Genomic DNA, 27,227 nt, shown 5'->3' with positions numbered 1-27,227 from the left:
AATGGTATATTGTTTGTCAATGATCCAAATTTATTTTACTCTAATCTGATATCAATTGTTTGAAACATACAACAACAGTTTTTGAAATTAACGGTTAACGAGTTGAGTCCAATAACCTAAAGAGAACACATGTATAATTGAGAACAAAAAAATACAATATCTTATTTTACCTAGAAAATACAAGTACAACTAAAAATAAAAACAAAAACAATAACTTCAAACTCCAAAAATGCTTAAAAATGAAATCAAAAACAATTACCCGTAAATATATAGAAATGATGTAATAGGAAGCAAATGAGACCCTTTAATATATGGGGAATAGATGAGACACTTTATATTTGGAACAGATGAAATGTTGCTGCAAATGCAACTCATTTTTGAAAAGCAAAACTTTGATATAATAAAACTGATAGATATGTGGAGCTTTTAAACCTTAAATAGTAATTAAGTTAATTAACACAATCCAACGAAATTTTACTTTGTTATTATTATTATTTTTTTTTTGCATTCATTATTTTTTTCTTATAGTATTCCTCATTCTGAGATCGAATATGCGATTCTTTTTCTTCTTCTATCACGTCAAGTTTTGAAGATAGTTGGGTTCAAATCCCACCATTTGGGGTAAAATTCATAACATTGTAAAAAAAAAAAAAAATTTAAAAGTATATCAACCTGGGTCTCAAAAGAAGCGCTTTTTTACAGAGATTTCAAAAACTATATTTGTCTGCAATATAAAAATCAAATTTTTTTTAATACTATTTTGATACTCTTAAGCGTTTTTTCACTATATTTTTTTTGTCAATAAACTAAAATGAAAATGTTTATGTTTTTAAAACTTCTGTAAAAAGTCTTATGTACTGTATGCAAAAAAAAAGAATAAAAAAATAAAATTTCTTTGGCCTGTGTAATGAACACTATTAATTACGTTACCTAATAACGTTATTCGTTGAGTAATAAAACAAGCAAAAGCCATTTTTGAATGCTGTGAAAATAAAAAATTTTAAATTGAATTTGATTTAATTAACTATTACATGTTTAAATTATGAAAAATTAATTTTTTAATTCTTAATTTTGGCAATATTAAAACACTTGGAAATTTACACCTCCCTCCTTACTTATGTTGTTTATCTGGCATCGAACCCCAGACATCTCGGTTCTGAGCCACTGGGCCATGGCTGCTAACTTAAAAACAAAATCTCCATAACAACAATATCTCTTTACCCAGTCTCTATCCTCATTTTATCTTTTCAAAAATCTCCATATATCTTCACCCAGTCTCTCTCCTCTTTTTAAACAAAAAAAAAATTTTCACAAAAAAAATTTTTAAAGTTTGCTTTTTTAAAGTAAGGAAGCAGTTTATTTCAATCCATTTTTCCACAAACAGTTTTCCTGAATCAGTTCCAACTAGTTTTCAAAATCTATGTTAACCATTGATAAAAGATTGATTTTTTACTTAGCTTTAACACAATCTGTGAATAAAATATTGAATCACTCAAACTTGGTCTAATCTGGCTATCATTGTCAACTTGTGTATGTAAAAATACAAATGCCAAACGCACAGCCTACATTTTTTTAAAGTAAATACTATTAAAATTATAATGACTTATTTTGATTTTAATAACAGAACAACGACAGAAATGTTGAGCCAACGTTGTCCCAACGTAGGTCCAACAAAAAAATTGAAAAAAAAGGATTTAGCATACTTCTCAAATATTCTGCTCAAATCATAAATGTGATTAAGTATTGCTGTTGCAATTCTTAATCACATTTATGATTTGCGCCATCGGTATGGAAAGAGACGTAAACTTTTTGATTAAAGGTTTTTCCGCCGTGCTCTGTGACAAGGCCGTCAGGTTTTCTTATGGCGCCTAAAATAAAAAATTAAAAAAAAAACCACTGATAATTTTTGATTTTTACAGTTTTAACACTTAATATGACACGTAATGACGTTATTATTTTTTATCTTAGTAAGTTAAAATGCTTCAAGAAGATAAGTTTTATAACAAAACACCTTGGTAAAGCATTTAACCAGGACATATTTTAAAAAACATCTTAACAATTTCTTGGTAACAATGAAAGTTTGATTTTGTAAAAAAACCTTGTTCGAAATAATTTTAAAAAATATAGGAGTATTATAAAATGCAACAAACATTGTAAAGAAATAATATTAATGAAGGTACTGCTTGGAGTTGTGGTAACAAATGGTTGTTTTAAAAAATTTTCACATAAATTTCGTTTCGATTAAAATGCAGAACACACACACAAAAAGTTAAAAATGACGATGAAGCAAAAATAACAAAACAAATAAATATATTAACAATAAAAAGTAAACGGTTAAAGTTGAAAAAAAAAGTCTAAGAAAAAACATGAACCATATTTGTTCTTATTTTTTAATTTTTTTAATTTTTTTGTTTTTTGCATAAAAAAAAAGTCTAAACTTATGATGCCTAAAATCAGTGACGAATCCAGTGAGGTATGAGGGTGGGGGGGGGAGATATGCATCACCCCCTCCCCCACCACCACCACCAGAACCTAAAAATCCTAAAATATCTTAGAAATGGACGACGTTTTATTTTTTAGGAGACGCAAATGTGATACAAATTACAAAAATATTGCAACATCACAAAAAAAATCCTGGATTCCGTGACTACCTAAAGTTTTCCTTGGAATGGTAATTCTTAGATTAAATTATAAATATATTTGTGCATTATATATTTTACAACATAAAGCAATTTTAATTTAAATTAAAACATTACTTTCCCGAGTTAGTAAGATTAGATTTAGTTTAACATTCAAACTTTTATATTTTTTATCATAGTTTATATAGTATTAAAAATTGTTACAAATCTAGTACATCTGAACATTTTTGTATATATCAAAATAGTTTTCCCCTCCCTCTTCACCCCTTTCTAGCAAAAAAAAAATTAAGTTTAGTTTTAAATAATAAAAACTTTATTATTATTTTTTTATTTATTTATTTTATAAGTCAGCTCGTTTATTATTAATAAAATAGAAACCATTTTGATAGAAACACTAACATGAAAACATTTAAAAAAAAAGTTTTAATTTAAATAAAGATTTTTTTATAAGTTTGATTTTTCTTTACGCGATATACTACATGATGCTACAGGATATACACTTTACATGATGTTACAGGATATACACATGAAAAAAGAACCTCAGTTTTACCTTATACCAATGTACTTGTCACAAAACTAAATGTTTTTATGTAGTTAAAATGTCCTAACTTTGTTATACTCCAAGTGTAGATTCACAAGAAAATAGGTCTAGGTAACTCGACCTGTTTTCTTGTTAATTCATTTCTTGTAATCCAATCTTGTTAATCCAACTTCTTTTTACCGGAATTAAAAGACATCATTTTAAAACACGTTACCGGAAACATTATGTGACAGTGTTTGCCTTTGGTGAATTTAATTACAGTATTCACTTAACCAAATTTTTTTTTTCAATTAATTTTCCCCAAAGCTTATCGTTTAAAGGTAACCTATATATTCAAATCCAAAACTCATTCTTGAAACCTTTTACTGTACCAATTGTATTCATGTAATATTTTTCTAACTATTTACTAAACTATTTTTTTAAACTTTTTTTTGTGGTAATTTTAGTTTAAAAAAGTTCATGCACATTCACAATTGAGTTAGGCTTTCCACTAGCTAATGAAAAGAGAAATATTTCCTAACAAAATAATGAAAGCAAAAATAGAAGATTGAATAAATAGATTGTGTGGAAAAAAAAAAAAAAGACTAGCTATCTCGAGTTGTTTTATAATTCTTAAATAAACTCTGTATAAATTTTATAAATATACTTATATAAAATGTTAGTAGATATATATGTGTCATATAACTCAATATTTTATAGTAGTTATTTAAATACGCTGACATCGACTAACGTGTACAAGCAAATAATTCTTTTTCTTAACCGAATCATGTGAATTAATAGACCTGGAGCAAAATGATATATATTTAAAATTGAATAATAATTCTCTTCAACCACCCTTGTTTTTAATTTTACCTTTTTTTTAATGTTATTAAAAAAAACTGCTAACACCTTAGGGTGGGATAAAAATTTAACATTTATGTTTTAAATTTGAAGCAAATTAAAATTTTAATATACTGAACAAAAGCATTTCTAAATTTATACCTCGAAATGCTTTTGTTTAGAAAAAGATCTTTAAAGAGATCTTTTTTGATTTTTTAAGATCAAGACCTCTTAAAAAGCTCAACTTTTTATTTATTCACAGCTATTTATTCTTTTTTTAAATTTACCAGAGATTTTTCCAGATTATTAAAAAAATGTACACTGCGTCAACAGTGTAATAATAATTTTCAAGAACATTTCAATAATAATTTTCACGTTATTTACAAATAGATTAGTTTAATACTTACAATTTTATTACTTATACAAATATATTTATTCCTTATATAAGATTTAAATAATAAATTATTCATATTAAATTAACACATTTGTTAAATTACAAAGTATAATTTAAATTTTGTGAAAATATCAATTTGATTTAATAGTTCAAAGTTTTGCAACCTATCATCAGTGACGGATCCAAAAAATTTTTGGTGTTTGAAATAACTAACTTCCAGACATGACGCAAACTCCAAACATTTATATGTTTATACCTATGTCAAATAAAGGATGCTTTGTTTTTCGATGATTGGAGTTTGCGAACAAAAAAGCCCTTTAACTTTATCCCCTCCCCTTTACACCCCAATCAGAGGGGCAACATTTTTTGTACTATTCTCAACTAGACTTATATTAATCGATAAATTTTAATTTTCATATATTTAATATATTTTCTGATATATCTGATGTTAAGTTATTTTAAATTAAGTTATTTTAACTTTATGTTTGTTTAAAATTTTAAAAAAGTATATTTTGGTTCATTCAATATTAATACGATATTAAATTCAAATGATAAAAATACACATGTAAATTTTTAACAAGTCCTAATTAAAAAGCGTGAATATATCACATGGGTGTCGATTAAAACACTCAATTAATTATTAGGCGATTAAACGACTAGTTATTTGTTTTTACCTACCAATACCAAAATGTATTCAATACTATTTATCGTAGTTTTCTAAAATAACAAAGTTTAGCTATTATTAAATTTTATTAAAAAAAAAATATATCAGAAAATATAAAACTTTAAAAATATATAGCTCTTGTATAAATTTCTTAAAACATTTCTCCCGTAATTTATTAACCAGCTTGCATTTTATAATTATAAAGAAATCTACATAATCTGGTTTCTCTCTATAGTTAAATTAAATGAGTTGTCAGTAATTGAACTTGGTTTGTTAAAAATTGATTCTATGCTTTCATTAGAGTTTGAGAAAATTGAATTTTTTGATGTACTTTTAGATGATATTAGCGATTTCATAAAAATAGATTGTCGACAATGTCGCGGTTCAATGGAAGGTGTATATGCATTTCGACGGCCGTTTATTCGAGGTACTATCAAGTTGAGCATTAGCGATGCTGTTTCTTTAAGTTTGGTGTCAACCACTTCTAAAAAAAGCAAATTATTATAGGCTATTTAAAGTAATTAAAAGTGTTATCCAATTAACAGTTTTAGCTAGACCAAGTTTGGTTTGTAAATTTTAATTAAATCTATCTCTTGTATATAAATGCTAATATCATTTTTTTTTTTTTTTTATATCTTTTCATAATTATAGCTTGAAGAACCACAACTATAGATTTTTTTTGAATACATAGCACAATAAAAATACACAGAATGCGTACCATAAAAATGTATAGTTAAACATTATAAATGTATAATTTACCGGCTATCCCTACCAGTTTTTTTAAAGTAGTTGTATGTTTTACATATAATAAATATTGACGATAGTCAATATAAAATTTATATATCATATATATTACATTTATGTTTATATATATATATATATATATATATATATATATATATATATATATATATATATATATACTTTTAAAATGTATTCTACAAAATAGAGTGCTCAATGTTATTAAAAGAACAGAGCAATTATAAATTAGTAGAAAATCACTTAACAAAAATTTTTCTCATTTAAGACTGTGTTTCATCAATAAAGACTCATCGGAAATTAAACTGTTATTCGCCTCTCTTCACAAACAACACATCAAATTTAATTGATTTATTAGTACCTTGGCACTTCTGCTTCTATCACCTAAATCTTCATAGTTTAGACCCTCCAGTTTACAAAACTCACGTTGAAGAGCTTCGAGTAAATTATCATGATTAATTCCTAACTCTTGAATTATAGAAACTAAATGTATTCTTTTCATGTTGAATGTAAGCAGTACTATTAGCAGAACCATTGTTTTAATGTGATGGCATAGTGCAAGTTTAAATTTTAAAACATGCACTATGCCATCAAATGTTGCATCATTTTGGTTTTTGAGGTTTGATAATTAGCACCATCTGCTTGAGCATTAGTTTTTTACTAATAAATGTATTATTTGTGTCATAAATGCAAGCAATGGACTATTGTTCGCTACTTTATACGCAAGTTTTAATTAAAAACGGAAAAGAAAAAATACAAAGAAAACGAAGTATTTAAAAGGTCTTATTTTAATTGGGGCAAGTTGGGGCAAATGATTTTTTTATATACATATATAAAAATTTCAAATATACCTATTAATGGGAAATACTAAAACTATCATGGAATCTAGTGGAATCTTTTTGTTTTTAAACTGAGAGTTTAATATATACTGTTAGTACTATTTACCATGTAACTAATGGATCCTAAAGCAACCATGGAAATAGAAACTACGAAAGTGGCTGTTACAGCTCCAACAAAAAGTTATACGTAAGCTGCAAGCAATACCTATGCATAAGCTGCGACAAATATGTATAGTTTGCTTATAAATACCATTTCAGTAAAGTAAATACGAAACTTAGCGATAAAGAGATTCTATCAGCTTTTGAAGTTGCCGGATACGATAAATACCTATACGATTTTTAACAAATTCGTAACGGTTCAATTATTGAGCTTGTTATGAAGTCAAGCATTCAATCCTCGAAAAAGGACTTAACATCAATGGCGTAATTCGCCAATTCTACCAATCAAACCCTAGTAGAAATATCAGTAAAGGGTAACGATATCGATTCTTGGACTACCAATAGAAAAATGAAGCTTTCCTGCCGGAAAGGTTTTGGAGGAGTTTTTATGGAAAACATATAAGGACTAACCCCATTCTTAAAAGAACACCAAAAACAAAACGCCCTATTATTCGGGTGTAATAGTTGCAATTATGGACAACTTAACTAAACCGATCCCTAGATTCATTAACCTTAAAGAGTATTAAGTTAGGGCTATCTATACCGGACAAAAAGACGTGCGAAACTAACAGTAAAAAAGTAAAACAAATCAGGAGAAAGAAAATAATTGTATCAGCTAACCAACTAACGATAAAACGTTAGTTTTATCATTAGTAGAAACAAAAAGTCTAATGCTATAACAAATGAGGATAAGATAAAAGAGAATGAAACGAAATATCAAAAGGAGAAGGTTGAAAGACAAACAACAGAAACAACAATAGAACCCCAAATAGAATTGTATAAAGAATTATTAATAGTGAACGAAAAGGAGTTCACAATTAATAATTCTTTACACGATTAATAATTCAGATAAAAATGATGAATGCGTAAGTGAAGTAGATGATAGTGAAAAAGAAGAGAGTACTGAGGGTAATAGTGATAACGATATCATTGACGAAGATAATGAAAAAAGTATTGAAGAGGATAATAGTGATAGTGAAATTAATGTATCGAAGGAGTTTCTTGAAATGAACCATTTACAAAAAGTTGATTACAACTGGAAAATGTTTAAAAAAAATTTGATAGACTTAAATACAATGATAAAGAGTTAGAAAAATTTAAAACATATGAAAAACATGTAGGAGGCAATACGAATTTCTTTATAATGATAAAAAAGCTAAAGAAGAGATTATACCAACGTCATTTAAAAAATTTGATTCAGGCGAAATGTATTCGCATAACATGAAAGAATTTAAAAATTTTGATATAAAAACTGCAAAAAAAAAAGAAGATATATTACTAAACTTAGCGTGTAAAAAGGCGGTGTGGGAACAACGCAGAAAAGAATACTCACAATTTCATCGTGACCATGAAAAAAGCAACAAGGACGTGATGTTAAAAATAAAAAAAAAAAATATATCAAACAAAAAAAAGAAAGTATATGAATTTAAAAACAACAAAAAAATAAAAAATTAATAAAACAAAAAGAAATTACTTACGTTTAACAATATAAATAGATTTAAACTCGTATATAATAATAAAAAACATAACAAAATAAAAACATAAAATTTGAAATAAACAAATAAAAAATAAAAACGTTAATAACCCCTCAAAAGTTTGAAAAAAAAAAAAAAAGTAGGGTAGAGGGGGCTAGTTGAGCATAGGGCCAAGTTGGGCAACTAAAATATCTAAAAAGTACTCATCGCATGGCAAAATGTCTAATGGATAAAAGATAGGTATTTAGAATGGTAATAAAATGCACATCAAATGGTTGTTTGACCCCAGCTCAGTAACATGCACGGACACTTTTTCGATTTTGGACCAAAAAAGTAAAAAAAATATTTTTGCTCTTTTTTTCTTAGTTGCTTAAAAAAGAATTTATCTGGAATCATTTAAGTGTTTATATTTTACCCATTTATGTGGCTATTGATTATACTTATCCTTTTTTCCCCGAGTCTTATATTTCTTTTTATAACCTAACTGATGTGTCGCCTTGTCTAGTAAGGGCAAGTTGAGCAGAATTGACAACGATTAATAAAACGGCTCTATAAGACGCGAAGATAAAATTTCGTTCGGTAAACATTTTAAGGTCCATTCGCACTTTTAAATTAATCATAAAATACTCATAACAATTATAAGGTAATATCTTAAACCTTTTTTTTAAATATGTTATTATGGTTTAAAATTATTTGATTTTTTATTAATTTAAAAATATTTTTACTTTAAAATTACTCGGTCAATAAAATCTTTAAGTTGAAAAGTTCTTGAAAAAGTTTTTAAAATTAATCTTGTTTTCTATGTTTATTATGATAATAATATTATGATGGTGTGCATATTTAAAAAAGCATATAACCAATTTAAAGTATATATAATCAAAACATATATAAAATATGATATTTCATTTGTATTTTGATTAATTGTACTATGACATAGTATAAATAATCAAAATATAAATGAAATATCATATTTTGTATCTGTTTTGATGTGTGTGTGTAGGTTCGCGGAAATCGCCATTTACGGAACCGATTTTTATGCTAAAATTTTAGTTCTCGTTTTTTCAACTCTTTTTTAGGCAGCGTGGGGCAGATGTATTTTTGTACAGTTTTTTTTTACAAACATATATACACATAGATACTTTTTTGAAAGAAGAAGAGCTAATCTTGATTTTTTCAAGACTTTTATGCATGGTTACAAACTTTTATGGATAATTTTGCTCCTGAATACTTGGTTGATGTTCACACATGGAATTGTAGTCGAAGAAACGTTGATTCCCCTTTTTTTATTATTAAAATAGTTTTCTACATGCATTTTCTATTCACTTGCCAAATTTTAACGAAAAAAAAATACCAGCAAATAGTTTAATTTGTGTTAGATTAAGTTTACCACTTTTTTTATGTAGCCCTAGGCAAACGTTGTATTGTGGTGATTTTTTATTAGAAACATATATGAACCTAGACTATTTTTAAAAGATGAAAGGTTAGTCTTGATTTTTTTATGACTATAATGTATGGTTGCATACTTTTTTATGGATTATTGTTTCGAAAATTTTGCATGAAATTTTGGTTGATGTTACACAGGAAATTATAGTCGTAGAAGTGTCGATCCCCCTTTTTTATTTTTAAAATAATTTTCTACATGCATTTCCTTTTCACATGCCAATTTTCAACAAAAAATAAATACCAGCAAATAGATTAATTAGTATAGAACTTTTGGTACCTATTTTCGTTTTTTTTGTTGTTGTTTTTTTCGGTAAGCGAAATACGGGGGCGGATAAAGGAGGGGGGGGGGGGACAACGCTGAAAAAATTATTGCAACTTTGTATTATGTTGATTTTTATTATAAGAATAAAATTAAAATGCAAAATATAGATAAAAGTGTTTTTGATTCTCTAACAGAGAGTAAGTTAATTTCTTTTAAAATGTAAAAACTTATTGTTTTTTTGTTACATCTAAAAAAGAATAATGTTTCAGATTAAGACTCTTGCTTTTGAATGGATTATTAAGAGTTAGTATCAGTTGACAACTTTATTAACACACCATATATAAATAAGTATACAAATCAGATACTTCATTGGTTTATTCCTAACAAAAAATTTGTTAGTGTTTTTCAACTATAATAAACTATATAATTTTTTTTTTTTTTTTACTTCGATGGTATGCTTCTTCAACTGGACTATCATTTAAATTATTATACTATATACTTGCATGCCTTATGTTTACTTATTGTTTAGACCCTACCAAATATTATGCTTATTTTTAAAATTTCATAAGTATAAATAACTTCGTTTATATATAACTACAACCAAATTAACATAACTTATATATAAACAAAGTATGCACCATTATTATAATAAATACCATTATACCATTATAAACCAAAGTATATACATTCCTAATGTCAGCTTATTGTTTATAAATATATATTTTTTAATTTTTTACTGTTATATTTTTATTGTTTATTTTCATTTTGTTAATAAGGTTGTATTTTACACATAACAGATTTGACGATTGTTACTTTTGTTACTTACTATTGACAATTACATAGCGTTTTGTGTAATTTTACATTTTTTTTGTTGTCTTTAGTCCAATCTATACAGCCTACAACTGGTAAATTTGTATAGAATGGTTTTTAGTATTGATTATAGAATTACAAATATAATCTGCAATGAGTGGTAATTTTAACAATTGTTACTTTTTAATATGTATGTATTTCTCGACAATTGCAAATTATTTTTTTTAATTACAACTTGGTTAACCTTGAGTTATATCTTCAGCTGCTACAATTGGTATGTTTAAAAAAACGATTATTTTCTAATCTGTTTATGCATGATGTATATGTAAAACAATTATTTCTAATATGTGTATGCCTTTCTTATCAATTACAAATAAAATTTTATTTTATTTCAACTTATTTTTTCATTTAGTTTCACAACCCTCTCCACAATCAGAGCAACCTTCTGCTAATAAATTCATAATATTTCTATTTATATACACTATTTAATACATTTTTATTATGTTATTCATCAAAGTGCAGTAGAAGTAAAATCAAGAGCAGTATTTAAATTTTTACATTTTTATAGCTATAATTGATTTATTAGTCTTTCTTTTTATTTGTTCAGCCAATAATTTTCAGAAATAGTTGGTTTATATTAAATGTTACATAAATGCCATTCAGTACTAATCTATTTATGATTCATTTTCATTAGATCTTACATATGATGTCTATCGGAGATATATGTATCAGCACCCTGGACCGACTAGCAGTCGCTCATTTTTGTGATGGGTCCAGTTAGGAGGGAATGATGGGGAATCATTTAGCTGGACATATCATCTTCCTAACAGGGGTGCTAGGAGCTACAGCAGAAGAAGAAAGTTGTTGTGGAGAAGTTCGCAGGCGAAGACAGCATGATGGCAGCTTTGTGGTGTCATCATGCATACACAATCATTAGGCACCACCATTCTTGTTTTTTTATTAAAAATATATATGTAATATCATCAAGTTTTTTTTCCATTTTGTCTCAATTTTTTTCAAATATTTGAATTATTTATTTAAAACTTTTTTTCCAAAATAATTTAAAAATGAAGCATTGACAAGTGTAATAGTTTTAATGAAATATTTTGTATGTATTCAATGTGATTAAAAGTTGTAGTATAAAAAGTAGTCAAGTTGTACCTATAAATAGTTATAGACTTTTAGATACGATCAGGACTTTTTGAGGATTTCATAGCACATATTAAATATAGTGTTAAATTTATGTGCAATATTTTATTGAGTTGATAAATATGAAAAGTCTTTTTTTTAGGGTGGATACTCCAACCCGCATCTTGTAATGTGGTAAAGTTTGTAAAGTTATGTCTCTATTTTAAATAAACGCAATTTAAAAACGTTTTTAAATTTCTGTTGACATTTTTTTCAAGTTTAATATGAAAGAGGGGGGGGGGGTTAGTTGTGGCACACGCCCCTTGTTGGAAGGCTGAAGAAGACTGGGGGGAGGAGTTAGGCGTGGCACACATCCCGCCCCAAATGTCAATTTATACACCACTTGTAAATGCTGTAGAGTTAGAAAGTATAATTTATACTTTTGAACACAAAATATAATCAGTGTTTTAAGAATCAAATATTTATAAGAATGTAGCATTTCACTATGAGGGTGTTAAAACGTAACGAAAACATCCACCCTTTAATTTAAGATAGACCACTAATATTGAAAATGGAATTGAAGCAAATTAAAACAACTTTGTGTGTATAAAGATCAAAAATTTTATCAGAAAAAACAATCTTTCAGATGAAAAACTTGTATTTTTTAACGGTTATGATAGTGTGCCGTACCCCCTCTGGCCCTCTAGACACCCCCTATATCTATAGACTAATTGAAACTTGTAGCCTACTCTTACATCTATTTTTTGATACCAAGTTATAGGAATTTGGATAAGATTTGACAAAGTTATAACAATTTTAGTGAAAAAAAAAATAATTTTGGAACCAGTTTATTCAATAAATCCATATATCTAAAATTTGCTACTAAAAACGTCATAACTTTTTTTTAAATTGTTCGTTTTTGATAATTTCATCATTAAAATACTGTACTGAAGGGCTTTCTAATGATATATAACATTCTAGTATATGCTCAATTTAAAATTTCAATCCACGTACCTAGTGTGTGTGTTGATGTGTGTGTGTGTGTTAATATGCGTGTATACTCACACACACACATACTCTCTAACTGTTATATACCAATATTTAAAAGTTTTCTATTTAAATATAGTAATATTAAATATATATAAATTATTTATACATAGTCTATGTATAAATAATTTGTATATATTTAATATTACTATATTTAAATAGAAAACTTTTAAATATTGGTATATAACAGTTAGAGAGTATGTGTGCGTGTGTATACACACACACACAAACACACATACAAACATACACACACACACAAACACACTTACACACACATATATGTATGTATATATATATATATATATATATATATATATATATATATATATGTATATATATATATATATATATATATATATATATATATATATATATATATATATATATATATATATATATATATATATATATATATATATATATATATATATATATATATATATATATATATATATATATATATATATATATATATTATAGGATGCGTAATTATAAAAGAAAAACTTCAAATGGCGCTTTCACAAGCCAGCAGCTTAGTGATGCAACAAGTTCTGTTTTGGAGAGGAAAAAAATGCTACTGCAGTTGCTAAAGAATTCGATATCAAGAGAATGACATTAACAAGATCCGTGGGTTATTCCAAACCTAGGTTATATTTTTCCCAAGAGCAAGAAAGCGCCTTAAAATATTATTTATTGCAAATGGCATCTATATTTTATGGCTATACTCTTAAAGATGTTCATTCTCTTGCCTATGAGTGTACTCCTTAATTCAAAATCAAAATACCAGATTCTTGGACAGTAAATAAGATGGCTGGTAAAGAGTGGGTGACTAGTTTTTAAAAGGAAATCCTCTATTTATAAGAAACCTGAAGTAACTAGCCTTGGTAGGGCAACATCATTTAACCCTGCAAATGTAAAAGTGTTTTTTGATAAGTTAAGTGAAGTTATGGTAAAGTTAGGATAAGTTATATACAAATTCAGTGCTTTACAAATATGGAATATTGACGAAACTGGTGTATCTAAAGTTGTAAAACCTAGTAAAATTTTGACTGTAAAGCGCAAGAGAAATGTTGGTGCTATGACATCTGGGGATAAAAGGCACTAATGTTACAATGGTAACCGCTGTATCTGCCTCCGGAAATACAGTGCCTCCAATGTTTGTGTTCCCTCGCAAAAATTACAAAGATTATTTTGTTAAAATGGTCCACCGGACTGTATTGAAGTAGGTAATGGAAGTGGCTGGGTTGCAGTTATTGAATTCAAAAATTTTATCTAACACTTCATTTGGCATGTGAAGCCTTCAAATGAATAAAAAATTCTGTTGATTTTGGATAATCACTCTTCTCATTTATATTTTGAAACACTAAACTTAGCAAAGGAGAATGGAATAGTCATGTTATCTTTAACACCACACTACAGCCCTAAGCTGCAGCCACTAGATGTATCCGTGTTTGGACCTTTTAAAAAGTACCTATAAGTTGCACAAGATGCATGGCTGAAAAATCCTGAAAAAGCCATAACAATTTATGATATACCAAAAATCTGATTCATTGCCATTAGCTATAACGTGTACTAACATTACAAAGTGTTTTCAAAAACTGGTGTATACCCAGACAATTCAAACATTTTTGCTGATTATTTTTTATCATTATTTATAACCGTATAGAACCAGCAAATCTCGTACCTGAGCTGTCACACGGAGCTCATTCTGGAGTACATTTAATATCATCTTCAGGTTAATCTGTCAAAAATAGTATTAATAAAGAGACAATGTTACTTATTCCTGAAACTCCTAAAGCATTTTCTCCAGAAGCTGTGCGATCTTACCCAAAAGCAGCACCAAGAAAGATACATTTGATGAGTCGAAAAAAAAAGAAAAGCTGCTATTCTAACAGATACTCCAGAAAGAATTAGATTAAAACTGCAGCAAACTAAGAAACTTAAAAAAGTTGAGAAACAACAAAAATTATCTACCGATCAATCAATAAAGAGTATGGTAATAAAGAGACTCAGTTACATTGTATATTAAAAAAAGTAAAGAAACAAACAAACAAAAAGACTGAGAAGAAATTTCAAAGAAACCAAAAAAAATTATGTCTGTCAATCCTTTGCAGATCATGGTAATAAGGAGACTCTGCTGCTTAGTATATTAAAAAAAGTTAAAAAACAATCAAACAAAAAAACTAATACTAATGAATACTAGGCACTAAATCAAATTTACTTTCACGTCAGTATTTGGAAATTTTTTTGTCACACTTATGTTGATTTACACTTAATAATGCTTTTTCAAAGCTTTGTAAATACGCAGATGCCCACTCGCAAAAACATAAGAACTTTTGTAACATCATTGATTCGAGTGTCGGAAGCATATTTTTAAATTTAATTGAATTTTTTTTCAAAAAAAAGTGGTTATTTTACGTAGTTAAGTGGTTTGAGAGAGAAAATATTTAATAAGTAATATTTAATAAATATTTATGAGCTAAAAAAAAATATTATAGTTAGTATACATTTTTTAAATAAAGAAATTATATTATAAATATTATAAATAAAATAAAGAACTAAAGAAACTTTATTATAACTTATTTATAAACTATTATTTTATTTTATTATTTTAGTCGTTAGTCGAAATACGTAACAAATACGTAACAAGAACTGTTAGCTTATACAGTTAACTGTTCTTGTTACGTTTGTTTGTTTGTTTTTTAAAATTTCAGCTGCAGAAAGAAACATACCTTTTTTTTTTGCTGGAAAGCATTTATATAAAGAGACTGACCAGAGGTTTTTTTATATTATACAACAAAAAAAGGCTGAATGGACTTTTTGAAACCTTTTCGAAAATAAAAAATCGTGAAACTTTGATCCATTTGCTATAGCATCTTTTAACTCCTTTTGAAACTATTTTCTCAGAAAACAAGTGATTGCAATAACTCTAAACATTACTTCAGCCACTATTATCAATGATCAAAATAATGGTATTGAAAATGTTATTATTGAGGAAATAAAAAATAGCTGCAATTAACAAAATAGTAAAAAATAGTATAGTAAAATTATGTAAAGCCAGTAGAAAAAACCTAAAACAATAACAAAAAAAAAAGCATTGATATCAGATGTAGATTGCTTAGCTGAGTTATAAGAGAAGTAGTGAAAAAACAGAAAATGGTATAAAAAGTGATCCATTTTCAAACAGCAAAAGAGTGATTAAAAAAAAAAAGAAGGCGTTTTGGAATTGAGACAGAAGATGCGTTAAAATATGATTAAATAACAAAGATTAGGAAAGTTGTAAAAATTCAATTAAAAAAAAATTACAATAAATTGCATTAAAAAGAAATAGTTAGAAAAAGTTAGAAATAGAAAACAACAAACACAAGGTTTAAAGATAGAGTAGTTTACTTTACGCCAGTGTTGGGGTAAGGCAAACTAGCAATCATGTTTGCTTTTCATTTAATTTTAATCTTAGTAGTGCGTTTCATGTTGTAATTAATACGTGCAATGAAAAAACTTTGAAAACTGCAGGTATTTGGCTTTTTCTTTAATTAATAAAAAAAAAATACATCAAATATATTTTACATTACTATAGCTTTTCTCTTTAATAAAACTTAGATATATTCTTAATCATTATTCTTTATTATTCTTAGATATATAAATGTTCTACATACCTTTTAAAAAGTGATACTTTATTTATTATATTTTTAAATAATAACAAAAAAGTTCCTACTACCGTAAACCGTACTTACTAAAACAAAAATATTAACAAAACGGTACTTACTATGAGTACTGTTATAAACAAGATTTTTGTCAGCCGATATAAGAGTAGGATTTTTTTTTTTGGGCAACTTTATTCTTGCTTGAGCATATGAATAAAACAAGGCAAAATTTCTTCCAACGACAGAGACAGGCAAGGCAACAATTAATATACCACAACAGGCACACATTGCACCGACAATTTTTCCTGGTCCAGAACGAGGTACCTACATTAAAAAATATAAAATAACAAAAGGTAATGTTATAAACACTTGTTAGTAAATTTGTTGATAAAGATAAACAAATTTACCATATCACCGTATCCTACTGTCGTCATGGAGACAATGGCCCACCAAAAAGCTTCAGGAATGCTTTCAAAGTCACTTGGCAAGTTGTCCTAAAAAATTAAACAATTATTTCTTATCAAGTCAACTACTTGTAACTCAATGTTAACCATCTTCATTACTGAATTTATATTATGAACTACGCGATCAATTATTAAATCTATGTAATCAGTATCTAACCTGTATGATAAATCATGATCAATCTTACCCTTTCAGCGTAATATACCAATGTTGAAAACACAACCATTGGTATCATAAAAATTAACGCTAGCAACATTAGTTCTTTAAAACTTGCTTTCAAAGTTTGGCCAATAACTTGCATTCCACTTAAATTTTTAAAAAATCGAAACAAACGAAGAAGCCGAACAAGTCGTACAACAACCAAAGAGTCTACAGCATTACTTTTTAATACGTAGGATAGATAAAACTGCAATGTTGATAAAAAATCAATATAAGTTATTGGCTCTTTAAAAAACAATTTTAACGAAGGGCAGCTAATCGAGCGTAATAAAAACTCTAGTGTGAATATTGCACAATATACGTTTTCCAATTTAGAAAAAACTGAATTATACTTTTTAAAATGTTTCATTGTTTGTAAGCAAAAGGTTGTCACTGAAACAATAATAATCACTAGTGATAGGAGAGTTGTAGCCTAAAATATATGTATTATTTATAAATATATGCTATATATTGATATATATGCTATATATAAAGTAAATGTAAATAGAGTATATATATATATATATATATATATATATATATATATCTATACATATATATAATTATATATGTGTATACATGTAATTATATATATATATACACATATGTGTGTATGTATATATATATATATATATATAGAGAGAGAGAGAGAGAGAGAGAGAGAGAGAGAGAGAAAGAGAGAGTATATGCTTCTACATCGACAAATAGATAGAACATCCATGGAGTAACGTTACACCGACCATAAAATAGGGCGAACATTCGAGGAGTGCTGCTACATTGATTGAGGGTTTTGGTATGGGAATTTATTTAAACACAAATTATTTAAAATACGAAAAGAATGTAACTACTAAATTTTTTTTGTTAAGATATTTCAAATTGTATCTTTCTGATTATCAACAAACCTACGCGAATAACCCTAAACTCATTTTCTGATTTAGATAACATCCTGACGAAGGCATTTTTAGATTCCTCTTTAAAAACAGGTATAGTTATATCGGGTATTTTGGATCACCTCCAATTTACTTTTCAATAAATCAAGATACAAGAATAAAAAACACTTCTAAAATCAAAAATTTATAAAATTTCTATTCAAAAATTTAAAGACACACTATCAGTAAAATATTTGGATAAAGATAAAGAATGCAACCTTGAGGACATAAACTCCGCATGTAATATATTTATGCATATTTTCCTAAAATATTACAATAATCATTTCCCGAACAAAGAAAAAATAGTTTAAGAAAAATATTTGAAATGTACATGGATTACCATTGGAAATAAAAAATCCTTTAAAACAAAATAAACTCTACATAAAATATTTAAAAAACAGAAAAAAAGTCAACTTATCTATCTACAAGCAATACAGAAATCTTTTTGAAAAAATAAGAAATACCCAAAAAAAATATATACTACTACTTCAAAATACCAATGGTGATTTAGTGATCAATGATGAAATCATTGAACATCATGAAAATAATAATCGGGAAAAAAAAACAATACCTAATCTGATAGAATTGTTAAGGGGGAAACAATACAACGATAAAAGCCCTATTGCCGTTTACGTTCTAAACATTTCAACAGTTTATTTGAAAACATCAAAACTCAATGCTGAAATTTATTAATCGCTATGTGGATCTTACAGATCTACATAGTAAATTAAAATTCAAAGGACTAAGCTATGATGAACTCGAAGTTTCAAAAAACTCACTAAAAATTAACAAAGCACGAGGAATCGATAAGATTTTTCAATAAATGTAGCCATGTAGTAACAAGTGTCTTCCCGGTGGTACGCAAACTTATATTCAAAATTTTCAATTACAACAAGAACTATTCCAGATAAATTAAAAACTGCGAAAATCGTATCATTACTAAAAACCGGAGAGCCATTTTTACTTAATAACTACAGAACTATCTTAATCCTTTCTAAACTTCTAGAACGAATAGTTTACAATAAACTATATAAATACCTAAGCAATAACAATATTTTGAATAAAAAACAATTCGGATTTAAAAAGCAACATTTAACCGAACATATTAGATCTCGTAAGTAAAATAAATGATTCTTTTAATAATAACAAATTTGTTCTAGAAATCTTTAGTAATCTATCAAAAGCATTTGATACTGTTGACCATGCTATACTACTTAAAAAAATGGAAAAATATGGCATTAAAAATGTTGTTTTACTCTTGTTTGAGATGATTTATTTAGTTTTTATAAACAGACAGAAATGTGTTATTATGGATGAAAATAAAGTCAAATGCGGAGTTCCCCAAGGTTCCATTCTAGCCTCCTTACTTTTCATGTTATACATTAATGATCTTCCAAAAGTCTCAAACAAACTTAATGCCATAATGTTTGCAGATGATACTATTCAACTACTTCTACCGCGGAACTCTTTGAAAATGCAAATATTGAGCTTGAAAAACTTAATGCTTGGTGTAAATTGAACAAATTATTATTGAATACAAAAAAAAAACGACATTCTTCTCCATTCCAATCAAAGAAAAAATCTAAACTCATTATATTACCATTTCTAAAAATAGAAAATAAAATGATCAAAAAAACCTGTTGCGTTAGTTCGCTAACGCAGCAGCCAGTTGGTTTCTTAATTTTATATATAAAAGAGAAAGCGCTCTTTTCGCTCTCTCTCTCTCTTTTGCATTTATATTATTCAACGTGTGACTTGGCGAATGCACTTGGCGCGATCCAAGATTTTATTGTAAATAACGAGTCGTATCTTCAAGAAATATATTATAAAGTAATCTTATCTAGGTGATTTATTACTAGAGTCCCTTCTAAATTCTTTAGTGCCAAAGCAGCAAAATTTTTAGGAATACTTATTGATGAGGATATTTCATGGAAAGCCCGCATAAAACCCATATTTTAGCAAGTTCTGTAAAGATAATGTTTTGCGTATGCTGACCAGCACTTTTGCTACGGGTCACGTAGGTGCTACTAGTCACCCGTGATGGTTCATTGGTGTCGAGCAGCCTTTCACTGAGAGGGATTTATCCCATCGTTTTATCGCAAATATAATTGACATTCCCATTAAAGTTAAACGATGTTTTAAGTTCAGGTTGTAGTGAAGATCTACCTATATCAACTTCTAAAATTACATTGCATTTGGTGTTGACATTTAAATACACGATAGCGTTAAGTGTTTATTCAAGAAAATATTTATTGCTTTTAATTTTTGTAAATATAAAAGCTTTTAGCCTAAATAAAACATCCGTTTTACGAGTTAACGTTAAATGTAATTTTATAACAAGAGAAAAGCTTTTTTCTAGTAATAAAAGTACATTTGAACATCTTTAAAGATGTTTCATTTGACTTGTATTTTGCCAGTTTTTAGAGTGTTGTAAACTTTACAATACGAGCGTCTAGCTGAATATTTGAATCATCATCCGTGACATCCCCAATTATAATAGTAAATGCTTTTGTTTTTAAACGAACAAACAAAAATAAAATAGACTGAAAAGTAAAATCGATTGAAAAGATAAAAGGATTATAAGATTTTCACTCGACCAAATCGACTTTTAGTCGATTAGTAGGAAGTCTATAGTCGATTAAATCGAATATTTGTTTTTTTTTAATCGACTAATTTCAACTTTCGCCTAGTCGACTCTTAGTCGAATTAGTCGAAGTCGATAACTGATAATCGATATTATTTTTGTTTAATTTATAATTTGACTGAAAAAAAATTCTTAATATATGTACGATGTTTCATTTTATACATTGTAAACGAACCAGTTTATATTTATGATCACGTATTTGTAAAGTTTTAATAAAAGAACAAAATATATATGCATATATATATATATATATATATATATATACATATATATATATATATATATATATATATATATATATATATATATATATATATATATATATATATATATATACACACACACATATATATATACACACACACATATATATATATATATATATATATATATATATATATATATATATATATATATATATATATATATATATATACCTTTTTTTTCCTTACCTGCGCTAGGTATGACGAAAAAGGTTCTTCAAGTATATTCCACAGATGTGCTCTTGTTTTCATTAAAAACTGTTTAAACGGTGTCATATCTCTCAGTTTAAACATCATTGCTTCTATTTCTTCTTCGCTATCTTCTTTTGTTTTATAAATGAGGGAGTCAAACATTTTTAGATTTTTTTGTGCATCGCGATGTTGGTTGTAATTACTCCAACAACAAGGCTCCATCATTCGCTCGTCTAAACCCCAAAATATGAGTTCCTGTATAAATAAAACAGACAAACTTTTTAACATTGTTAATTTTTAAATTTAGTTAACAAATTAGTTTTTAATAAACAAAGAAACAATCTAGTTAAGTAATTATTAATCTAAGAATAAATATTTCATCTATACTTCTTCAAATAACGGGCCGCAAACATCGTTTGGACAATGAAGTTTTCCTGTTCTAAAGTAGTTTAGTATATTTTGAAAACACCCAGGGTGTCGATCAAAAAAAAATTCATTTCGTTCTGAACCACAATTTTCATTCTTTAAAGCTGCTTCTGCAATCCATGATAACCGTGTGTCAGGAAAATTTAAAATAGTACTTATGTAGCATTCATGCTTTATTCCCCCTACATTTATTATTACTCGATTTGGTTTACCGTCAGATTCAAGTTTGTTGTTGGTTGCGAAGTTTCCTGGTGACATCGCATCTGGTTGGCAATGATTTTTGTATTTTTTCATACTAAACAGTTTTTTAATAAATAAATAAAGCGAATTAAGCGAGATAATTGCATAATTATCTAACAGTATTCATAATTTACTAACATTGTTTGAACTAAATATATATAATGTTCTAAGTCTTATGTATAATAGTAAAATGCAAAAAACTCCTTCAATTTTCTATAGTCTGTATAAACAAAAGCCGAGGACAAATACCCGTTGCGCACAAATAGTACCCTTTTAGAGCCTTCATGCAATACTAAGCTTGAGCAATTTAAAATTACTTATCGTGCACCCCATATCTGGAATAAGTCTTTATTATTTAATCAAAATATTATTAACCTTGAAAACTTAAATGGCTTTCAAAAAAATATTAAAAAGAGTATTTTAAAGTATAAAAATTTACTGATTTTTTCTAAATTTGTTCAAAGCTAGCTTCTTATTTTTTAATATTTCTTAATTACTTAAATACTTCTTAATTTTTAAACTCTTATTTTTTAATATACTTTAATATTTGAAATGTTTGAAATATAACATTGCGATAGCAATAAATGTGGTAATATTAAGAAAAAGTAACGATACATGTTTGTATAATTGTTATCTTACACTTTAATACAATTATAATGTAACAATTTAACGTAAAAATTTTGTAAATATTTTTATTTTTCTATACGTATATATATAATTATATATGTATTACAATGTAAAGCAGTTCTTGATGATAAGACCTTTTGGTGTTCAGCAAATTTCCCGCGTTCTTCTTACAGTTCGTATTACAGAAGTTTGTTTATTATTTATGTTTGTGTTTTTTTTTATAATTATATGTATATTCAATCTTAACGAATCTTTACTATGTAATCACGAAAATGTATACTATGGAACAAAAATAAATTTAGAAAAAAAAAAATTATAAACATATACTAACAATAATGATCATAAGTATACTTTTAAACTTTTTTCAAACTTGCAACAACTAACTTAGATATGATAACAGAGATAAGATAACAACTAACTTAGATAAGCCTAAGTTCGTTTAATGATTTGATTTTACAAACTTTGTAGCTTATTTTCAAAAGTTAATTTAAAAAAATTTACATTTTTAACATATTTTAGATTACTATGTTTACTATGCTTACTAAAGAGGCTCCGATACAGGTATTAAGAAGGGCATTTTTTTAGAAGGGTATGTTTTTAGAAGGGTATGTTTTTAGAAGGGTATGTTTTTAGAAGGGTATGTTTTTAGAAGGGTATGTTTTTAGAAGGGTATGTTTAGAATGTATTTTGTGTAAAGTATAAACAAGAATTAGGTAATATAATAAAATTCTACAAGTACCTAGGATGTCAACTACCTAGTATAGTAAACTATCAAGTAGGATGTCAATTATCTAGAACCTAGAATGTTAATTGGGTCCGAATAAAATTCTTAAAAATCATTCTAAAGTTAGTTATGAAAAAGTATGTAGTCAATTTAAATTGCTAAGTAATTTAAAGAAACTGCTTCCTACCAATCATCAGTTCAGATTTATCAGTAAATTGTAATACTAATACTAACTTTCAACTCCGGATCTCAATTTTAAAACCACGTAAAACCAAATTAACTTTGTTTGATCAAAAGACAAAGCAAATAATAAGCTGTCATCACTGAGTCTAGAAATTTAAGAAAATTATCAAAAGGAACTCAAGTTTTTTTTTCTAAAAATGAGCATAAATAATTTTACGCAAATTTTACAAACTGCTTCAAAATCATCCAGTATAAAAAATGTACCAGACAAATAATATTGTTGAGACTTTGTAGGAGCTATACTTTTCATCTTGTTTTCATCGGATATTCAAAATAAAGCAAAACTCATTACATTTAAAAATTATAGAACTTTTGTGAAAAAATAAAATCGTTTTATTTTATGTACAGAAGATATAGAATATATAATATTCGCGGAGACCACATTAATGCTCGTTGTTTAATAGTTATTTAAAATTTTATTTAATTTTTTTGTAAAAAGGGGCTGTCCATTAATTACGTCAACAAAATAGGGGGAGAGGTAGTCTAGAAACTTTTGACAATTTTTGACAAGAGGGTAGGGGGGTAGGTCAAGAAATGATGACGTCAACAACGTTACATTTTTAAATAAATTTAGTTACTTTGTTACTAGTCATGCATACTTACTTAGTTACTAATCATGCATACTGACCGAGAAAAATGTTATTAAAACGAGACTATTACATACCAGGATCAGACGGCCCTCCACTTGCAATTGAAGTTGTTCTGTTAGAGAGAGGTCTTGGAGTTCTTATCTCAAATGATCTTAAACGTAATGCTCAAGTTTTAGCAGCTGCGATGAACTTTAACCGCTCCTTAGAGAGGCTGAAAAGAACTATTCGCAGCCATAGTTTTTCACTGTGGAAAGAAGTGTATACCACGTATGTTCGTCCTCACCTAGGGTGTGCAATCCAAGCGTAGTCACCTTACCAACGAATTTTCACCTTACCATAGAAGCGTTAGAAAAAGTTTAAAACCTTGCTACAAAAACCATTCCTGAGATTAAGCATCGCACAGCCGAGCACCGAAGAGTCATGTTAGGTCTTCCGACAATTGAAGAAAGAAGAGTAAGAGGTGATTTAATTCTGATGTTCAAGTTCATGCGCGGATTTGATGAAATAAACTTTCATGTATTATTCAATCGTCCTTCGTCGCCAAAGTATATTATGCTTGGTCATAATCAAAGACTTGCACAGCAAAGAGTACTCGACTGCATGCCAAAAGAGAAATTCTTCACGAACCGTGTTGTGTTTCAACGAAATATCCTGCAGCAAATTGTAATTGACGTCAACATTTTCAAAAATCGATTAAATAAACATATAAATTAGTTAAAAAAAATTTTTTGAACGACAATCGTTTTTAAACTCTTTCCACATATGTTTCCAGTATTCTATTATGTTCTTAAATTATAGTACTTGTGTCGCAGATGTGCACAAGTATCGTAAGACTGTTAGTATATAGAGGTGCCTGATGCAGCATATCTTTGTTGGTAATTTAAACAGCGAACATTTATAATTTTTAAGTCTATAAATTTATTACGGATTGTTTTTTGTTTTTTTTTATTTCTTTATTTTTAGGTGCCCCAAGAAGTCCTTACGGTCTTGTCACAGAGCACCGCGGAAGTGCATAAAGCCGGGAAGTTCACGCCTCCTTCCTTACCTTGACGTAAAAATTTGTCCAGAGCTCGTTTCGAACCTGGATCTCCTGCTTATAAAGCAAGCGCTCTAACCACTGCGCCACAGCCGCATTTGTTATCGATATTTTAAATTATTGAGGACTAAAATTAACTAAACTAAACTTAAAAAAAAGAAAATTAGGCATCGTTTGTAGCCTTGTGTTACATACTCACCCAACCTTTAGTATTTTAATGATATTTTCTATATTCTACTTTTTTTAAACCGTGTTGTGCTTTAAAAATACCTGACACATGCAGAACTAAATGAGCACACGCGAGATGTTTACTCGCGTGTGCTCATTAAATGTTAACACTATTATTTTTTTAAAGGTTGTGTTTGTTGGCCTGATGTAAAATTAAATAAAGATTTATGTAAGTACATAATCTACATTATATTATTTAAATGTTTATACCAGAATCGGCAACCTGCTGCTTACAAGCAGGTTTCTGACCCTGGTATAAACATTTGATACTAAAATTTCAATACTATAATGCGACTCTCCAGCTCCATGGACAAATACAATTATAATATTGAAAACAAGATGTTAGTAGCTGTTTAAAAACTGGAGACTTTTTATAAATTATAAGCTTTGGGTCTTCCGTCTTGAAAGATTGCTAACCCCTTGTTTCTACAAATGCAATATTTTGCTATGCTAGACCCTATTAGAATTAGTTTGCATTCAATGTGGAAGTGGATTATGTCTAAAGTTAAAGTAAGGAGGATTGGCACATTCACGTTTTGTGACATTGCACATTAATTATGATAAAAATATTATGATAAATATTTAACATTATCTAGGAGTATCTTTGTTGACGGGCACGTTTGTTTCTACCGTTATCCCAAATTACCTAAATGCTAACGTTACCCATGCATATATATATATATATATATATATATATATATATATATATATATATATATATATATATATATACACATATATATATACATATATATATATATATATATATATATATATATATATATATATATATATATATATATATATATATATATATATATATATATGTATATATATATATATATATATATATATATATATATATATACGTGTGTGTATATATATATTTATATATATGTATATATATATATATATATATATATATATATGCATATATAATATATGTATATATATATATATGCATATATAATATATATATGTATATATATATATATATATATATATATATATATATATATATATATTAAGTTTGCAATTATTAATCGTAATATAACAATCTAAAAATATAAAATTGTATTGTAAAAGAAGATCTTGAAGATCTTATCAAAAATTTCAATAGTTTCGATTTCTTTATCACGATAAGAATTTCGGAAAACATCGAGGAATACTCTCCTCCATCAAAGTTTTAATGTTTCTTTTTGTTCTTTTAAATTTCATAACTGGAATGATTTTTTTATTATTAACATAATATCGACTTGCAGTTCGTCGATAAGTTTACTGAATTTAATTGTTTTTACCTTCTATCATGCACTGAAAGAAATTTAAACCAATAGTGTTGCATGTAGTAACCACTTTTACTCCTATTCACTATTTGTTCAGAGCAAGCCTTTGTAATTTTAAATGGCTATATATATTTAAAAAAGTTGAACTAAGCTTCTTTTCTTTACATTTTACTTTTAAACGCTTTTTCTTGAAGTTGTAAACTACTGCTATTACTACTATTTTAAAATGTTTAATTTTATTTTTCATATTTTTTTTAATTTTACATAAAAAAGGGGCGGCTGTAAATTAATTGTTGAGGTAATTTTATAGGGGGGTCTCTGAAAGTTTGACAAGTTGTTGACAAGGGGGAGGGGCGAGGTAAAAATTGCCAAAAAATTGTTGACCTAATTAATGGACAGCCTCAAAGTGTTAACCATGAGAGTTCGTTATGTTATTATATATATTTATATATATATATATATATATATATATATATATATATATATATATATATATATATATATATATATATATATATA

At 27.1% G+C, this 27,227-nt stretch overlaps 1 protein-coding gene across 3 annotated transcripts in view; it reads right to left on the bottom strand.

Annotated features, from left to right (window-relative positions):
• Nucleotides 1-27,227, bottom strand: part of LOC100212356 (potassium voltage-gated channel subfamily C member 3) — a 39,807-nt gene that overhangs the window by 295 nt on the left and 12,285 nt on the right. For 2 of the 3 annotated variants that reach the window (XM_065801357.1, XM_065801356.1), the window contains exons 2-7: nt 21,699-22,032; nt 21,309-21,566; nt 17,273-17,716; nt 17,031-17,117; nt 16,746-16,947; nt 5,199-5,541 (exon numbers count right to left, since the gene is read on the bottom strand). In XM_065801357.1, coding sequence (XP_065657429.1) covers nt 5,267-5,541; nt 16,746-16,947; nt 17,031-17,117; nt 17,273-17,716; nt 21,309-21,566; nt 21,699-22,031 — 1,599 coding nt within the window. In that variant the 5' untranslated portion in view covers nt 22,032 and the 3' untranslated portion in view covers nt 5,199-5,266. Of the gene's footprint in view, nt 117-5,198; nt 5,542-16,745; nt 16,948-17,030; nt 17,118-17,272; nt 17,717-21,308; nt 21,567-21,698; nt 22,033-27,227 lie in introns of those variants that run through there. The other variant, XM_065801358.1, reaches the window with a different exon arrangement.

This window comes from Hydra vulgaris, chromosome 07 (assembly GCF_038396675.1).
Source record: "Hydra vulgaris chromosome 07, alternate assembly HydraT2T_AEP".
NCBI classification, from domain to species: domain Eukaryota; kingdom Metazoa; phylum Cnidaria; class Hydrozoa; order Anthoathecata; family Hydridae; genus Hydra; species Hydra vulgaris.
The sequence above is the reverse complement of the archived record's forward strand: the minus strand, read 5'-3'. Positions and strand labels throughout refer to the sequence as shown.